This window comes from Dermacentor silvarum, chromosome 6 (assembly GCF_013339745.2).
Source record: "Dermacentor silvarum isolate Dsil-2018 chromosome 6, BIME_Dsil_1.4, whole genome shotgun sequence".
In the NCBI taxonomy this organism is placed as follows: Eukaryota; Metazoa; Arthropoda; class Arachnida; order Ixodida; family Ixodidae; genus Dermacentor; species Dermacentor silvarum.
Genome location: NC_051159.1, coordinates 78,912,129 through 78,931,242, shown reverse-complemented (window position 1 = coordinate 78,931,242; position 19,114 = coordinate 78,912,129). Strand labels below are relative to the sequence as shown.

General features: G+C 44.2%; 1 protein-coding gene across 1 annotated transcript in view; it reads right to left on the bottom strand.

Annotated features, from left to right (window-relative positions):
• LOC119456743 (hemicentin-2-like) overlaps positions 1-19,114 on the bottom strand; it is a 113,841-nt gene that overhangs the window by 12,316 nt on the left and 82,411 nt on the right. Inside the window, exons 2-3 of the mRNA XM_049669061.1 lie at positions 7,945-8,066; positions 2,971-3,075 (exon numbers count right to left, since the gene is read on the bottom strand). Of these exons, the coding sequence (XP_049525018.1) occupies positions 2,971-3,075; positions 7,945-8,066 (227 nt within the window). The remainder of the gene's footprint in view (positions 1-2,970; positions 3,076-7,944; positions 8,067-19,114) is intronic.

Here is a 19,114-nt window from a genome sequence, read left to right as displayed (position 1 = left end):
TTTTACGCGTCAAACAGACTCTGAGACTGGTGGCGTCTGTGCACGTATTTTGGAAGCCACAACGGTTAATATACAGTAGTGGACGAATGCGACGCTGTGTGCATTGCAATATTAAAGTTGCCCTCGAGAAGATGGTGGTCACCGCTGTGATATGTTGCTGATGTCGCAGTAAATGAGTTCACAACCGAATAAATCACTGAAGTCTGTAAGATTTTATTTTTGTCATTGCGATATAAACAGTTATACTTCGCACCCTTTCGAGTTTCAGCGTTACGATTAAATAAACAGGCGCCTCACTTCATCCCCATAAACACACGAGAATAGTGAAATCATTCTCTAAACAGCTAGAAGCACTGGTGATGTTTGCATACATAAGCGCCATGGCAAGGGCAGCCGTGAGGTACAGGAAATTTATTCAGCACGATGTAAATAAAGCACTGAGGTTAGAGCTCCTTCCTCAAACAGTTCTATATTACCGGAAAGAATTCAATTGCGTCTAACCAGTTGCTCAGTCTGATTGAATTTTTTTCCCGCATCCACAATGACCAAAGAGGAAAGGAGATTGCTAGGGCTTAAAACATAAAAACTTGCCCTTTTTATTTTACTGCCATATCAATGTTGAAAATATACCCGTAGGATGCTAGAATACATGAGCATCGCGGCGTTTCGGATCTGGCTAGTGAATCTACGTGGTTAGGAGACAACCTTCGAAGACACATTCATGAGCAACGCCGTTAGAGTAAACTGGACAGTGGCTGTTGAAGCTACGACAACGAGCTGCCGATATTCAGGATAGCTAGAGTCGAGCGGAACTCCAAAACAAAACAAAAAGAAAAACATCGCTTAGACGAAGACTTCAACAAAGGTTCTCCATCCGAGTCGAGGAGAAATTGTCATTGCCGAGCCGCAACCTCGAGCCACTCCAAGCAAGGAAATCGTGAAAGGAACTAGGCCGCAGCGGGGAAGGCTACGCCCGAGCGCACTTTTCACAAGCCTCATCAATTATAGACGAGTGAGACGTTCGCAGCGGGGGGTTGCTGGATTGGTGATACGAAGATCGCAGACGAAGATACAATCCCAGTAGTCACAAGGGAGGGTACTTAAAAGGCACTCGAAATGCATTGTTCGGGAATATTCGGCGTAGCTGTACGTTGCAGTGAAGCCACCCCGAACGGTCTGCATGCTCTTAAATTGTCCAGTTTCACCCCCTAAAAAAAAAAAAAAAAAGAACGTAAATAAAAAAAAAGAAACGTCCGCTCTTTCTTTCTTCACAAAACGTTATCTGAAAGAAAGAAATACGACGCAGAGGAAAACGAAAGAAGACGCAATAGAAAGGACACAGGCACGGTGTCACGTTGCGGACCCTGCGTCGTGGCCGATCAGAAAGCATAACCGAACGCGGAACGAGGACAACGAAAAAAAAAAAAGCAAATGAATATTTGATGACTTTGGCTCTGAATGACACAATTCTGTATTAGAAGCACTGTGATTTGAAGAATAGAAGACGAGCCGGAAGTTGGACCCTCGCATGTGCGCGGACGAAAGTATATATATATATATATATATATATATATATATTATGCGCGCCTGTGCTCGTCCACCACCCAATCTGGTAAAGGATTGGAAAGCGGCCAACCGTGTACCCTGGTTGTTACAAGTGAAACGTACCAAAAAGAGGCCACGACCCAAATAGAAAAGCTATCAGTGCTACTCTTTTTTTTTTGTATGCGTTACGTCATAGGTAGGCGTATACGTCAGTTATTCGTGCAAAAACAGCAGCAGATCTGAGCGATTCCTTTACTACGACATTGGGCTTTCACCGTCGGCACTGCGGCCTCGCTTGCTGATTGCACCTCAAACAATGACGCTATTCCCTATAAAAGTCCAGCAAAGCTCACTTAACGATAACTGTCGACGTTAATACGATTAGCACTCATCAATATAGCCACACAGCGTATTGCTCAAGAAACATTTATTTACAACCTGCAGTGAGCATTCCGAGATTTCCACTGCACGCTTCGCAAGTAAGTTTGAATCGTCTCAAAGCGCTAGCTTTCGCGACTGAAATTGGCGAGTATGTTATGCGGGATTTCTAGGCGTGCATCCATCGGCAAAGTGTCGGGCTGCTTTGTTGATTGCGTTAGAAACCAAACGTCGGACATGCAATTTCCTTTTTCTGGTTTGAGAGCGAGAGCGACGTTCCAGGGCCTAGCTAGCAGACAGCAGCAACACGCAAAAGTGGGGGAACTACAGGCAAGGAATGCTAAGCACATTAAATATTATTCGTGATGCGCGCGACATTGTCTCCGTCCGCCACGGTATTGTCGGCTGTGCCCTCCGAAACACTTGCATATGTATGCGTTCCGTCGCTCGCGGATCAAGCGTGGCGCACAAAACACCGCTAATCCGTGAGCGCGTTCGCTCACTGATTAGCGCGTCCGGCTCCTAATTGCACATTGCTTCAGGGGCATGAGTTTGATTCCCATGCAGTGGCGGTGGTGAGTATAGTTTCGTTTTTTTTTTTCGCCGTGTGGTAGGGATCAGAATAACAGGGGTGCCTGGACGACGTCCACTGCGTGACGACTAGGTAAATGAAAGAACAGATAGACACAGGAAACGCAGCTTCTCTAGCGTTTAACATACAGTCGGCTGTAAAAGAGGTGATGACTTATAAGTAACGTCATAAGTAACGTCCGATTGTATTCGCTGCCGGTAGCGCAAGAAAAACAAGAACAAAAGGAAGAGACGGAGACAAATGTGAGTCGCTTTGTCGTCGTTATTCACGCGCTAGCCACACCAAATGATGTATCTACAGGGTATCAGACAGGCCACACTCAATGCCTAACCTTCGGACGTCACATGTGCAGGGATTGAAGTAGAAGAGTCTTCACAGGATTGTAAGGATTCGCAAGGTTCCATGGCAGATTGGGTGCAACTCTGACTCAGCTGCAGGTCGCACTCTCTCCAAACTAGCTCCTCCATGACGTTGTTGCTGCCCTGCTGACTGGCTTCACCAGCGTCGTCTTCTCCGCCAGCCTTGTCACGCGACTTGACACCCTCTTGACTGTCGCCTATCTGCGCAGCAGAGGAGAAAAACACATGAACCTACAGCGGACACCTTGAACATCCTATCAGCCGCACAATCAACGCGCAGTCGGCTACATTACTTTACGGGACGTTGTTTGAACGATAAATCTGAATTTATGCTCTGTTCAGGTATGACGCTTGTAATATAATGCATCACTAAGTGGGTCGAAAGAAATGCTACCGGCTGAAATGTTAAATTCGAGTATTTGTGTCATGCTTCACGGCAATTCATTTTTTTTTAATTTTTTTTCTTTTTTTTTTGACCAATCTCGTGTCCCGTAACTTTTCTGGCCTACTGTGTGCCTTTCCTTAAGCTCATCTCGGTAGAATCATCCCATCAAAGGGCTCAATTGCAGTATATATGCCGGTAGTACGATGTATATTTATTTGTAGATTTAACAGGGAACGTGTGTCAGAATTGTGCTCCTCCGATTCTAATAATTTCTTATCGTATGCCCGCCGATTGTGTGGTCACGGGTGATAGCTGCAGCCCGCACCGCAAGGGCCACTTAGAAGATCTAGGGGAATGGAAAATGAAAAAAAAAAAAAGAAAGAAACGGGAAACTAGGCCACAACTTTGCCAGCTCTCCATATGCGATAGCATAGTTAGAATGGGATGTGTAAGCCGTCTCAGCAGCTGCACGCGTGAAGACCACCATGAAGTGGCTGAAGCCCACTTGCAATATGCTATAAAGAAACGCGTGGCCCATGGTGGAATCGAACCTCTGTCATACAGTACAGCAGCCCAATTCTCTAATTATTAGGCCACCCTATCGCACTTTCTTTCTTTTTTTTTCTTTATTACATGGACAACAAAACTGAATACAAATTACAGTGCGGACATAGCTACGCATGTAAAACACGAGCAAGCACACACATGCGTCCAACAAGTGCATCCAGTCAGGCGGAGGTTCCTGCGCAGATTACACACTTCTCACATAAGCTGCATTTTCCCGATAGAAGGATGTTGGCGTGATGTCAATATCCTTCCTAAGCATCCGTTGGAGAATGTCTCATGCTTCTCTAGTTCGCAAGTAGCTCTTTGAAACATTCGGTGCGCGCGTCATGTGCCAGTTTATCGCATTCATCTCTCGAGACAGCTAGCGTTTTGCGACAGTGTTATATTGCATTGCCTTCGGGATCGGTGCACGTATTCTGTTACTGCCCTGCCTTAGTTATTGGCCCATATTTTCAGTTAACTACCTTCAAAGTAGGTGAAGTTCATCTATAATGCTATAGCATTAAAAAAAACTCGTTGGTGTATGTTGCGCTACGTCAATGCAAAAGTGCATCTAGTATTTGGGATATTATACATGCAGCTGGCTCGGGATTGTGTGCGCTTCCACTTTTTTTTGCCAAGGAAAGCTTGCCGGGCTCGGTTGTTTACGGTATTGACTCTCCTCGACACAAAAGCAAAGCGTTAACTCAGTCTAGATATGATAGTTTCGTTTAATATGCGTATACCTCACGTTGCCGTAAACAACTTGCCCACTGCGCCGCGTTAAATTCACCTACCGGCCGGTGAAACGAAACCAGTGATTGTCCTAAATATTGTCTTACCCTGCGTGTCCAATTCGCATTATTCACCTGCGTTCAGCTTCATGGGACAGCTCATGGGGTTTATTTCATTAAGTAGCAGTGCAAAATGACACATTAAAATTTGAACCTTATACGAAAAATAAGGTTCCATCAAATCTTTCTCGAGGTGCATTTTTGGGAAACTCTTGTGAGTGCATGATTCAAGAGCTCGCAGACCGAAACAATAAAAGAACACACATGGTCAAAGCAGCGGAGGTTCCTGCGCAGCTTACACACTTCTCACATAAGCTGCATTTTCCCGATAGAAGGATGTTGTAGTAGAAGAAGAGAGAGTCCAATGTGGATATCGTTCACGTGGTAGCAGTTTTCTGCTACCACGTGACAATGATAGTGACTCAGTCCGGATCACAAACGGTCCCTCAATCCTGTAGCTTTTAAAAATCGCAGCAGCGCTTTTGTGGCCTTTTGTAGCTGCGATATTCGAGGCTATCTATGGTCCCAAGAATTTGTTCAAGGTGAACGGTTTTTTATCCAACTGATTAAGAGCTGCGCAGAGGTCATGTCTTTCGTTTCCAAAAGATTGGCAGTGGCACAGTAGGTGTTCTATAGTCTCATCGACACCGCAGACATTACACTCGGTGCTATCAGCCATTCCAATGAAACATGTATATGCATTGGTGAATGCAACGGCAGAGCATTGTTTCCTCACTTCGCGGAAGCCCAGGTAACAGCCGCAGTTGCATAGATGGGTCGAGAGAATTCAATCGATTTGGGTGAATTCAGGTGTGTGCCACTTCTCCAATGTCATACGGTGCGCTAGCTTGCTTAAGTGTTCACCATCACCAGTTGCTTTCAATGCGTATTTTTCATCTGTTTTTACACAGCAAGATTGTTCCAATGTGCCGTATGTTCCAGAGCATAACTTCGCCTTCATGGCACCACTCATCGTCACTGCCAAAGGAATCCCTAACATGATTACCAGTCTTAAAGTTTCTACTTCATCTGGCATTGATAACATAAACTAAAAAATACTAAAAATGCTGCAGATACTTCTAGTCACATTCTGTGTCTCATTTTTAACCAATCGTTATCATCTGAACTACCTAAGGACTGTAATATTGCTAAGGTCAGTTACTCTTTTCAAATCTGGTGACAGGCACTCACCTGGTACTTATCGGCCTATTTCGCTAACATGCATATGCTGCAAATTACTTGAGCATGTCATAGCTTCTCATGTCTACTCTCACCTAAAATCCAATTAATTTTTCTTTTCTAATCAGCATGGTATCAGGAAAGGCTACCAATGTGACACGCAGTTATTTGAATTCACGACTGATTTTCACTTTAACATATACGCTAATGACCAAACTGACTGCCACTTGCTTGATTTCTCTAAAGCTTTCGATACTGTAGCCCATTGCCGTTTGATTTCCTAGTTGCCTTACTTTTGTTTAGGTTCATTAACACTATCCTGGCTTCGTAACTTCCTGTCTATGCGTCAGAAATTTACAATAGTGAATAACTTTTCGTCTAACCTTTGCGCCGTCTCATCCGGTGTTCCTGAAGGCAGTGTCCTTGGTCCAATAATCTTTTTCATACACATTAATGACTTACCCTCAAACATATAATCCTCAGTTAGGTTTTTTGCTGCCGATTGCATCATCTACCGCCCTATTAAATGTTTCGATGACCATTCTACTCTCCAAAATGGCCTTAACGTTACTTATAGTTGGTGTAAAACGTGGAATATGTCCCTTAACGACTCTAAATGCAAGTTAATTTCGTTTAGCCGTAACGTGCTAACTCAGTGTTTCACTATTCGATTAATAATACCATAATTAGGAATACCCCATCTTACAAATATCTAGGCCGTCCACCTTACACCTGACCTTTACTGAGATTTTCATGTAGCAGCCGTGTCTTCTGAAGCTTCTAAAGTCCCTTGGTTATCTGCGTAGAAACTTGCGTAATACACCTTATAACGTACGTAAATTCGCATACCTAACCTATGTTCGTCCTGCAACTAGAATTTGCTTCATCCACATGGTCACCATATTAGGATTACCTTATCAGCATGTTGGAAGCTGTTCAGAGTAGAGCAGCTATATTCATCTCGCTTAAGTACGAACATCCTTCTAGCATTACCCGAATAAAAAAAAAGACATTTCACTTCAGGCATTAAAAACTCGCAGCACGATCACTCTTCTGTGTTTGTTTCACAAGTACATTTATATCAATAAATATCCCGTCTGCCAATTCATGCACCTGTGCGCACGTAACAACGTCTTCACAACACGCTCAGTTTCAAGCGCATACATGGTAAAACGTAGGCATTTAACTCATCATCACTGCCTCGCACTATTGCACGTTGGAACAATCTTCCAGACCACATCGCATCCATGTCAGACCGCGAAACATTTCATGATAACCTGAATACGCTCTTTGATAACACTGTATAATGATTATGCACTGTACTTTTTGTAACCTTTGTTTCGTTACCCCCCCCCCCTTTTTTTTATGCTCACATTTTTTTTTTTTTTTGTTCTTTTGAAACTGTTACCCCCCTTGTTCAATGCCCTTCATTGGGCCTGTAAGGTATTATGAATAAATAAATAAATAAATAAATAAATAAATAAATAAATAAATAAATAAATATGATCGCGAAAAGACACGACGTCGTGTTTCAGTGTTAGCCGGGTCATTGTGGTATCTCGGGCAACGACCTCGCCGACGAAGCAGCTACCTAGGAAAGCCCATGAGGAGCAAACCTTGTTTCTGTACCTTTATCCAGGACTGACGCAGCCCAATAAAATATTAAACATTTTCACTTTCCCGCCTCGGCAATGGAGCACCATTTCGCACTGCACTGATAGGCGTACGGATTGTGTGTGTGCTCTGATTTTCCCCTAATTTCGTTACTCACTGATATTTTACTCTATTCGCACGATCACATGCTGTGCTCCAACTCATTTTCAACAACTCCGTGAGTTACATTCGACACGAACACTTAACCTAAGCCATTCTTCTTTCTTCTTTCTGGGCTTTTACTTGCCAAAACCAGTTCTGATTATGAGGCACGTCGTAGTGGAGGGCTCCGGATTTATTTTGACCACCTGGGGTTCTTTAACGTGCACTACAACGCAAGCACACAGGCGTTTCTGCATTTCGCCTCCATCGAAATGCGGCCGCCACGGCCAGTATTCGATCCCGCGACCTCGTGCTCAGCAGCGCAACGCCTTAGCTGACTGAGCCACCGCGGTGTGTTTAACCTAAGCCATCCAAGTGTATATCGCACTCAATCGAATCCGTGTACATTACCTGCTCCTCCTCGAGGGCGGAGGCTGGCCTCCGAGACAGGCACTTGATGGTGGTCAACGCCTCGACGCTGTCCGCTTTCTTCTTGGCTTCGGCTTCGCCTTCGGTCAGGGGCACAGCTTCTTCTGCGCAAAATCAAAAGTAAACAACGGTTGCGTGAGCAGAGTCATTCGATATTTTCTCTTTTTTTTTTTGCATAGCGACACTTTAGCCATATCTTGATGTCCACGCTGCCATGATGATGATGATTATTTATTGGCATCCCCTTTGAAATAGGGCGGTGACATATAGTCACGCAGTCTACTTGATTTAATTATGCATGCTATACATATTCTTTATCTAATATTTTTCTACACATCTCCTTAATCTTTTTCCCCTCTAAATCTACCTTGTAACGCTACCTATGACTGTAACAGATCCGGTTCTATCGATCTCTTCCTTGCTTTTCTTCCACCAACACTCTAAACTTCTCTTGCTCATCTCGACTGCTGACCGGTTGATGCTTCAGTCCACTTTAAAGCCATCCGTTCAGTGGTTAAAGCCATCCTCCGGCGGTGGCTGTCCCCAGATCATTTACTGTGGCCAGTTTACAGGGCACGATTAAGCGAATGCCACCTTACCTCTGTCGCGTGATTATTCCTCACGTTTTGGACTTAAAGGACTCCGCTTATAAACAATAAGTTCTCTATTACTCTACTAAAATGATCTGCTGTGCGCTTGACCCTCTGTTATTTAAAGCAATGAAGTCAACAGCCCGAAAACACGCACTCAATGTGACGCGTCCCCTCCCAGGCGCCATTTACAAAGCTGTTCAAATGCTCTAGACGTAACTGTCATGTAATGCTGATTTTGTATAGTTCCTGAGTATAATTGTATCTCAATGCACATTAGGGTGGAGCGGGGGAGGTTGAAAAGGGGGGGGGGGGGGGGGGCTTCCTATAGTGTTAATAATAGACGCGCGCCACTTTCCATTTTTCTTTAAACTCACTTAGTGCGCACGAGTTGATCGGCTAGTTGGTTCCACATACCAAGGCAGCAGTGCCCGAAAGACAAGGTTAAAAGGGCATGCTCGTGACGCCAGTATTATGTTTCTCGTGTCCTTATCTGTCATGCGCTGCTGCCTTCGTATGCAATAGTGCACCTTAGTCGTAAAAGAATGCATGTGATAAGGGTTCCGTAACTCAGTAAATTAAATTACTTGGTGCGCTTCACGATGCTTACGGGCACCGATTTCGTGATTATTTAGGCGCACAGATACCATGCTGAAAAACATCGCTTCTAAAATCGCGGCCATTGACGAAGTTAGGTGAAGCTATCGTTCGGCAGTTTACCTAATTAGGAAGGCTTCTGAGAATGATTTAGGCAATAAATGGTAGGAAAACAATGAAAAGGGAAACCGAGGTCTTTTAATTTAGATAACGAGGCTTTGTTCTCGAAAGCGCCTCCTGATGAATGTTAAGGTACCTGTGTGGCACATCATGAATTGCATGTCAACTAGAACATGGGCCCTCGACATTCGAGAGAGACGTCGCGCGGTCAGTTTCCCAGCAATAACGGCTGTCGCGTAGCGCAAATGAAACATATGTAATACACTTGCCGCAAATAGTAGTAGCAAGTGTTTGCAGCTATAGAATTGTGCCAAGAGAAGGGATGCGCAGTCGAGGATGGCAAAAAGCTGGAGGTAGTCAGATGAGGTTAGGAAACTTGACGGCATAAGACAGGGCCAGCAGGCGTGAGACAGGTGTAATTGGAGATCGCTGCCAGACGCGTTCGTCCCTATAATAAAATAGGTATTATTATTATTATTATTATTATTATTATTATTATTATTATTATTATTATTATTATTATTATTATTATTATTATTATTATTATTATTATTATTATTATTATTATTATTATTATATTTTCGTGGGGAAAAGAATATATGTTAATAAGGCCATTCACCCAATGTCATTCCAACTCGTGAATGGGCGCGCGGCCGCGATAATGACGATCTTTGTTGAATAAAAATGACAAGAGGGATAACGACCAGTGGAAACGTGCGCAAACCGCTCAGCTTTCAACGACGCCTATAGTGTTCATTACTTTCGCGCCATCCTCGTCCATTTGTGCGATCTTTCTGCGAAACTCGGATGACTGGGAAAGCTAATACTAAAACGGAAAATACATCGAAATTTGCGATGCTTTCCCCTGATATCCGCAGACAGTGGCCGCCACAGTGTATGAAGTTCCACACCATCCCGCCACCACGGCGGGCGTTCAGCTATTGTTTCCCCGAAATCGTTTTCATTCTTCACTTGTAGCAAAGCAGCGAGCGGCTTTTCCCGTTGTCGCGTACAAAAGCGTAAAACAGCAGCCCGGGCCACGTCTGCTGCAGTGGCGAAAAAAAAAATGAATAGAGTGAACAAGGAACATTCAAGGAAACGAAGAATCTGCGCAGATGTGGGAAGAAGAAAGAAAAAATACAGCTTGGTAACGCCGTCACAATCATTTTGTAAACAGTGTATGTATCAATTCTATATGCTTATATGCGCTTGTGTATTTCGACAGGAGATGCTTTTTTTTTCTTTTACAAAAGCTTTTGTCGCAGAAAACACATCACTGAAGCGGAAGACATTCTCGGTATCTCTCTGTGGCGCTTTCACGCATTCTCGAAGCCTGAAATGTAAAATGTCGAACGTCAAAAAGCAAGGCACCACGTTTAGGTGGCGGAGGTACGAAAAGCGGCGCGAACAAGATGTATATAGTTCTACCGTGAAGCTTCAACCAACTTGTCATCACCACCGCTGGAATGTAGTGCTTGTTTGTCTTTTCTGTTTCTTTTTTTTTTTCAGCTAAGCTTCAAGGTAGTATAGGTTGGTGTTCCGATGACATGGCGACTGTTTGGTGTTCTTTCTTATTCTATTAATTCGGCAGGAAGAACCTGAACTGCACGGGACTTCCAATACTACGTTTGAGTGTAACACTTTCTAATCAATTCATCTGATTGATTCCCGCTATCTAGCTCGCTTAATTTTGAAAATGGCACCTCCGGCTGTTTTCGCAGAAAATCGAAGCTGCCAACCGTACACCAGCATCAAAACATTCACCTCCTCTGTGCCGCCTCCGTTAACTTAGATCTTCGCCATTCCGAAAATCGCCAGAAAGGTCGGTCGGTCATTACAGGCTCTGCAGCAAATGTCGCTACGATTACGTCACCGGCTACTCGGAGTGGTACGGAGAAGACATCACGAATAAATTCAAGATATCCCATTTACGGATATCTCCTGCAACGTAACTTGACGCCTTTCAAGCAGCTGTTCACTACAGAGCTGTTGTTAATTATTAGTGATCGTGTAAACGTATGTAAACGCCAGACATAATACACAGACGGAAACAAAAGCAGGCTAGCAAATATCTTCCGGAAAAGACTCTATTCCCACTCGCTTGAAGAGAAGAGAGAAAAAACGGGGGAAAAAAGAGGAAGGGCGCGCCACGATACGTCAACACACGTACAGAGTATGAGCACTACAGATCGGAGTCGAGACCCGTAGTTGTTAGGAATTATTGTACAAATTTGTGAGCCTCGTGCCGAGCTGAAAGTTGTTGTGATGCAGTGAGCGCAGTTCGAGAAAGATCAATCTGCTGAACCTTGCTCAGCTGTACAGAGCGACAACACCTGAAAGTTTGGCATTCTAAAAGCAAGTGTTCAAGTAAAAAAAAAACAATTACAAAAATGTGCCTTGTTTTGCTGCTCCAAAGAGCTCCAAATCTGCTGTACTGCATAAAACACATCAGCAACTTGGTGTCGGAGATCATATAAGTGCCACAATGCTCTGAATAAAGCAAATAAATATATTTTTAATGCTTTCGGGGCATTCTGGCATTTATGGCAATTGCCTCGAAGAACAGGTTGTGCGGTAACCAACGAAAGTTGTGGTTCTTTTTGTGAGGAAGGATGCCTCAGGAAAACTTTGTTCATAGCTCGTGCAACGGCACAAACTGTGGCTGCAGAGACTGCTCTGTGAAAAGGCTTACTCCTTTCTAGTTAGAAACGTTGACGCACCAACATTCGACTGCTGTGGATGCGGGGAGGTCATTCAACAATATACTTGTGTCCTCTCTAAGACGCGCCACGCATTTTTTTCATACGGCGTTAAACCGGTTGCATTGTGTAAAGTTTTCGGAAGCAAAAATCCTTCCACGTGGCAAAATCCTTCGTTGGCTCGCAAAGCACTTCTAGAGCTAACGTAGATATTGAAGCCTGAAGGCATCGATGAGCATCCATTAGTCATGCTGTATGTCCTCTCCTATTATCTTTCTATCCCCTCTTCACAGTGTAAAGCTGAATATCAAACATCCCTCTGGTTGACCTCCCGTCGTCTCTTTTCCTCTGCCTTCTGTATTTCTCCCTCTCCCCCCCCCCCACACACACGTACATACACACGCACACACACACTTACATACACACGCGCGCACACACTTACATACACACGCGCGCACACACGCACACAGACACGCACAGACACGCACACACGCGCACGCACGCGTACTTGCAAGGAAACCACAGGTGGTGCTATCAATGACAAACCGTGGCGCGGCAGCACGTAGCAACGCAAGAGGTAAGGCTATGCATATTTGATTGCGCACTGCCCGGCGGGTAGAGAGCGGCAGCGAAAGAAACGCCCGCGGGCGCCGGAATGCGACTGGAACAGCCGAAGCCCGAGAGGCGGGCAATGGCGAGCTTCATTTGGAAGACGTGTGGCCAGCCATACAAGCAGACGGCACGCGGCATATACATGGGGTCAGCGTGCTCGGAACGCGGGAACGCTCGCTTCCCTGTTCGCGGTTGCCTCACTCCCGGCTAGAAGATGCGGTTTTGTGTAACTTATGCCGGTGACCGGCGCATTCTTTAGGGCTTGCCCGGCGGCACCCATGCTAGCGCGCGGCCGTTGGTGTATGGAGGCTGCACCGCTGGTTGCAAATGAGATCTGATCTGTTTGTGTTGCCGCTGAGCATTTCCTGGAAGAATAAATTGCAAGAATGTTGGTCCCTAACAACGTGTTATGCTTGCCCCGCTCGTTTCTTCTGGATGCACTGCCTGCGGTATTCTCTGTCTAGGCTTGGTTTGTTTCAGTGCCGGCTTCATGAATGCAACTGGCTTCCTCTTCTTCACTGTGCATATATTCGGTATACAATATTCCTCTTTTCTGTCTTCCTTTCCACCAGTGTGCATTTTCGATATAAGGGACAAACACTGTAACGCTCTCATTTCAGTTCATCTGTAAGAATGAAAGAGTATAAGCTTTTCACCATCGTTGCAAGACAAAAAAAAACAAAAAAAAACTAAGAGAATCGGCCTTAAATTTGGACGTAGATGCAGCCAACAGGTGTTTATCCACCGCGTCAGTGTCACCATATACTCCGAATTATGCGTATGCTTGTACATCATGCCTTCCTAGATATAGGCGCAGGATTATGCTTTTCCGCATAAACGATGACAGATGTAGTTGAATGCATCGCGTAGAAAGACAGAGAGCGCGCTTCAATACAGAACGTAAAAATTTACTTGACAACTTGCAAACGAGAGGATTTCGAAATGCGTGTGTGGAACAGATATTTTCCGAATGGCGGAAAATACTTCGTAAGGGGATTTGATGCTGTCTACTCGCATATATACGCGGCATTGAACTCGTAGAGATGTAACTGATCCCTGAACAGCGAAACAGACGAACAGGCGAAGCGATTGCCGGCGCGGACTTCCGGGCAAACACCGGCTGTAATAAACACCGTAACCGACCGACCAGAGTTAAACGTAAGGAGAGGTCGATTAACCAACAGATATCTTCAGTTGGCTACCTTGCACTGGGAAAGCAGAAAATTAATACGAAAGATAAAAATAAATAAATAAATAAGAATGAAACAAACGCAAGAACAGCTTTCGGTGGGCAGTCCTCTGGATATCGTGAGATTCTAGAAACTGCTTCCTACAAGATGTTCTCAGAGCAAGTTCGCGATACTTTGGTTTCATCACTACACTTTGTTTGTGCTGACTGCAGCAAGTTTTCTTTCTTCCTCCTATACAGACGAGAACACTAACAAAGAGATGGGGAAATGCTTTCCGTCTCGCGTTGCTGTGTGTGTGTACAGTGCTGTATCTAGGAGGGAAAAGGACGAACTATTCGGATGCATGCTCGCAATGTGTGTGCATTCTAATCCACTGAGCAACCGATGGCGGGTTGTCATCCGTCGCAGAATTTTCCAGCTCTCTCGGCTGCACTAGACGTAAGGTCGAGTGACGAGGTTATTCTCATTGTATTGCCGAAGTTTACGTAAGTAAGCCTAGACTTCTCTCGCTGTACTGCGGGGTACATAAACCAAGTGACGTGTACTGCGCAGCGCTGCTCCCCATGTTCCTTGACCAGTTTTGTCGTGAGCGATTTGGCTTATCCTTGCGAAAACGTATTGGGAATTATATAGACGCCCATAAATGGTTGATTCATTCATTCATTCATTCATTCATTCATTCATTCATTCATTCATTCATTCATTCGGCATTGAACTCGTAGACATGTGGTAACTGATCCCTGAACAGCGAAACAGACGAACAGGCGGAGCGATTGCCGGCGCGGACATCCGCATAATTCATTTATTCATTCATTCATTTATTCGATTTAAACGTCCCATAACAACACTGCGGCTATAAGAGATGCAGTAGTGGAGGACTCCGTAATACTGTTCTCTCATGTGAACCTAAATATATAACTACACGAGTTTTTTTTTTTTTTAACATTTCCCAGCGATCAAGAAGCGTTCCCAGCTGCTGGAAATCAAACCTGTGATCTCGTACTTGGCCGCCGAGTGCCATAGTCACTAGGCCACTGCGGGGCTGCGGGACATGGTTATAGACGTTTTTCTATGAAGCCTGTGGACTGTATGTAAATAGTACATGTGCCTTACGGACTATCACTTGTAGGCATTTTGATAACAGCCAGCTGGGAACCTTACAGACCACTAATAGACCAAATATAATAGGAGATTTCCGAAAACTTTCGTGTATAGAAAATCTGTAGTTACTTACGTGCATAAAAGCACGAGTCTATGCGAAGGCAAAACAGTTTTTAGAACTTTACAAACAGTCCATGCACAGGCGGAACTAATTTCTGTAAGGCTGAAAGCTTTTGCCATCGATAATGGCACTGAAGGCGGCGTAAGAACCTCGCCTTTACTTAGCGGCGTTAGCATGCCCATAGCGTGAGCGGGGAACCTAACCTCCAGAAATCGCCAGCGCAGGCAATGTTAGGGGCAACTTACCAGTAGTACGTAAACTACAAGGAATGAAAACTATAGTAAGGCAGCACAAGCACTGCACTGTGGGTTAACGGCTTATCGACCTGTGCAGGAACACGCGAGTAAACCGAGCATGTGGGTGAATACTGATTAGGCAAGTAGCTAAGCGTTCTTCACTACGTTACGATATCTTCTTTCTTTAACCTGCGGAAGACGTGCACCCCGCAACCAACCTGTACGGCATCTTTCCGTTACTGCATCGTGACTACCCCAACCATTCCTTTATATCCTCTCCTTCTCTCTGTTTGCTTGTGTCCGCATAATACAACCTCCCGAAGTAAGTTTAATATTGCTAGGGTAGCCAACTGGGCTACCTTACGATTCTTTGTTTAACCCCCCTGCCTTTACTGCTTCGTTTCTCAGACTTTTGAAAATCCCACGAAGTAGCAGTATGCCACTTAATAGCATCAGCCAGGAACCGGGCAATCGGAGCGATTTCAAAGGAGGAGGTAAAAAAAATTCAAGGGACACTTAGTTATGAATGCGAAAGCATTGCGATCCCCAAAGATCGAGGGTTCGACTCCCACCAAAGGTCCGGGGTTCGATTGCCTTAATTAAGTGTGCCTTAATTAACATCGCGTCAAATAACACCAAAGGTCGTAGGTTGGAGTGCCGTAATAAACTCTATCTTAATTAAACATGTGCCTTATTTAACTCTACCTTAATTAACGTGTCTCTAAATCCTTCGCCTCAATTAACATCAAAGGTCGTGGGTTGAAGTGCCTTAATTAACTGTGCTTCCATTGACTTCGCCTTAAATAACACCAGAGGTCGTGGCTTCGACTCTTAGCAATGGCCGTGGGTTCGAGTGCAGCAATGAACTCTATCTTAATTAAACCTACCTTAAGTAACCTCGCCTTAATTAACTTCACCTAAACTCACTAATTCATGTGATCAACTGCCTCGATTGGCTCACTTGGGCTTACTTCACTTTTTGGACCATCGTGGTCACGCCAACGCTGGCTACGCCGGATTTTCCGCCTCGTGAGCCATATAGTGCTTTCGCATTAATAATGAAGATAATAATAACAAATATAAGGATCCTTTGACCGAGAGTTCGATCAGCATCTAACTTCTAGCTACACCATTACACAAACGCCGTTACACTTTATAGTCTTTACCGTTGGTGCAGGAGTCCTTAGAGGACAAGCATGGATGGCAGCCCACACGCACAGTGCAGTTCAAGCTCAGTCCTCAGTACAGAACAAAAGTGACACCTAATGCCTCAATATACTGCGTCAATTATTACAAACACTAATATTGTCCTATATCTACTCTGCTAAAGTATTCCTGTGTCTACTAAAAAGTCCTCAACAAGATGTTCACCTTTTCGTGCAGATGACTCGTGACAATAGTACCAAACGCTTTCGTTTTGACAATTTATCTGTATAATATTTTATTCGTTTAATTTTTTGAAGTTGGTAACCGAGATACTTTAAATATCAATCTATTCATATCCTCCTGAAACCCGAACACAGCTAGAGGATATAATCGATCTTAAAGGTGGTCTTTATTGCCTACTGTTATGTTATGAACTTGAAAATTTTAAAATTTAAATTCCATGGTTAGATGCCAAAAGCTGCGTCTCCATGCACACGAAAAAAATAGCTATCTCCATCATGCCCTTATGTTTGCTATGGTAAAAACTGCATTTCATCGCTTGAACGCAGAGATGAAGATAGAACTACGTGTAGTACATTACCATGTTGCCGCCACGTCCGGTATTTTCATGCAATCTCAGTGATTTCGAAACACACCTCAAGGTTCCTTTCCGCCGTCTGGGACAACACAAGGTCTAGATCAATTGAGTGTCAAATTTCTCGAAATCGGATGACAAGAAAAGAAGTTAACCACTTCTTTACACATGCACCGTACATACTTCATACCCGTGCAGAATGAATATATTGCGTAATCACTTCCGAGTGATTTCAGAAAAAAAAAGTTGAGAGCAATGTGCAATGTATTGTACAAGGGGTCTTAGAAGGATATAAAAACCGATTTATTACAGAACGCAGAAGCAGGAAGTACATAACCATGTAACGAGGTAACAGGCACGTATACTATAGCAAAAGGCGGGTTTAGCCTGGCAATCAAGGCCGGCAATTGCTCCGCTCTAACGTCTCTTACAGTATCATGGCGGTGTCTCCCCACATGGCCATCAAACCAGTCTCTCTTATTAATAATGCAATAAGAAGACGACCAATTAACCCATGGCCCTCAGTGCCCAGTGGCTGCGGAGCATCTGACCAAGGCGGCGGTCAGAACTGCTACGCGGCAGAGGGTGCTAAGAATCTCTGGGTCCGGACAGGCCGCCAATGGAAACTGAGCCTGGCAACGTTCAGCACGCGCACCCTCTCGAGTGAGGCTAGCTTAGCAGGACTATTTGAAGAATTATCAGGCATTGCCTGGGATATATTATTGGCCTTAGTGAGGTTAGGAGAACTGGTGAGGCTTACACAGTGCTGACTAACGGCCACGTCCTCTGCTACAGAGGTCTTTCAGATAAGAGAGAATCCGGGGTAGGATTTCTAGTCCATAACAACATAGCGGGCAACATTGATGAATTGTACAGCATTAATGAGAGGGTAGCAGTCGTCGTAATAAAGCTGAATAGGAGGTACAAAATGAAGGTAGTACAAGCCTACGCGCCAACCTCTAGTCACGATGATGAAGAAATACAACAGTTTTATGAAGATCTTGAATTAGCAATCAGAAATGTGCAAACTCGGTATACTGTAGTCATGGCCAACTTCAATGCAAAAGTGAGGGAAATGCAGGTTGGTGAGCAAGCAATTGGCAACTACGGCATCGATTCTAGGAATGCAAGAGGAGAGATGTTAGTAAAATTCGCGGAAAGGAATAGGCTCCGAATAATGAATACCTTCTTCAGGAAGCGCAGCAACAGGAAGTGGACCTGGAAACCGTAATGGAGAAACAAGGAATGAAATATATTTCATACTCTCTGCCGATCCAAGCATAATGCAGGATGTAGAAGTGTTAGGTAAGGTAAAGTGCAGTGTCCATAGGTTAGTGAGGTCTAGGATTTCTCTCAATTTGAATAGAGAAAGAGTGAAATTAGTCAAGAGGAAACAGGCCAACCTAGAGGCAGTAAGGGTAAAAGCAGACCAATTCAGGCTGGTGCTCGCAAACAAATATGCAGCTTTAGAACAGGAAGATAAATACAACATAGAGGTAATGAATGAAACCGTAACTAGGTTGATCTCAGAAGCAGCAATTGAAGTGGGAGGTAAGGCACCAAGGCAACCAGTAGGTAAGCTCTCCCAAGAAACAAAAGACATAATAAAGAAACGACAAAACATGAAAATGTCCAACTCAAGAGATCAGATTGAATTCGCTGAACTGTCAGAACTGATCAACAAGAATAAAGTAAGGGATATTCGAAATTATAACGTGGAAAAGATTGAGGAAGCCGTAAAATATGGACGCAGCATTAAATCAGTAAAAAAAAAGCTTGGCATAGGACAAGGCAAGATGTATGCACTGAACGATAAGTATGGTAATATCATCAGCAATTTCGATGACAAGTAAAATCAGCGGGAGAATTCTATACTGACCTGTACAGTGCCCAAAACAGCCAAGCTACTTTCATTCAAAATAGTGATGAACCGGATACAGAGGCTCCTTCTATAACTAGCGATGAAATTAGAAGGGCCTTGAAAAATATGACCAGGGGAAAAGCTGCTGGAGAAGATGAATAACAGTAGATTTAATCAAAGATGGAGGAGATATCATGCTTGAAAAGCTGGCCCTTTATACGCAATGCCTCACAACTTCATGTGTACCAGAGAGCTGGAAGAACGCCAGCATTATACTAATCCAT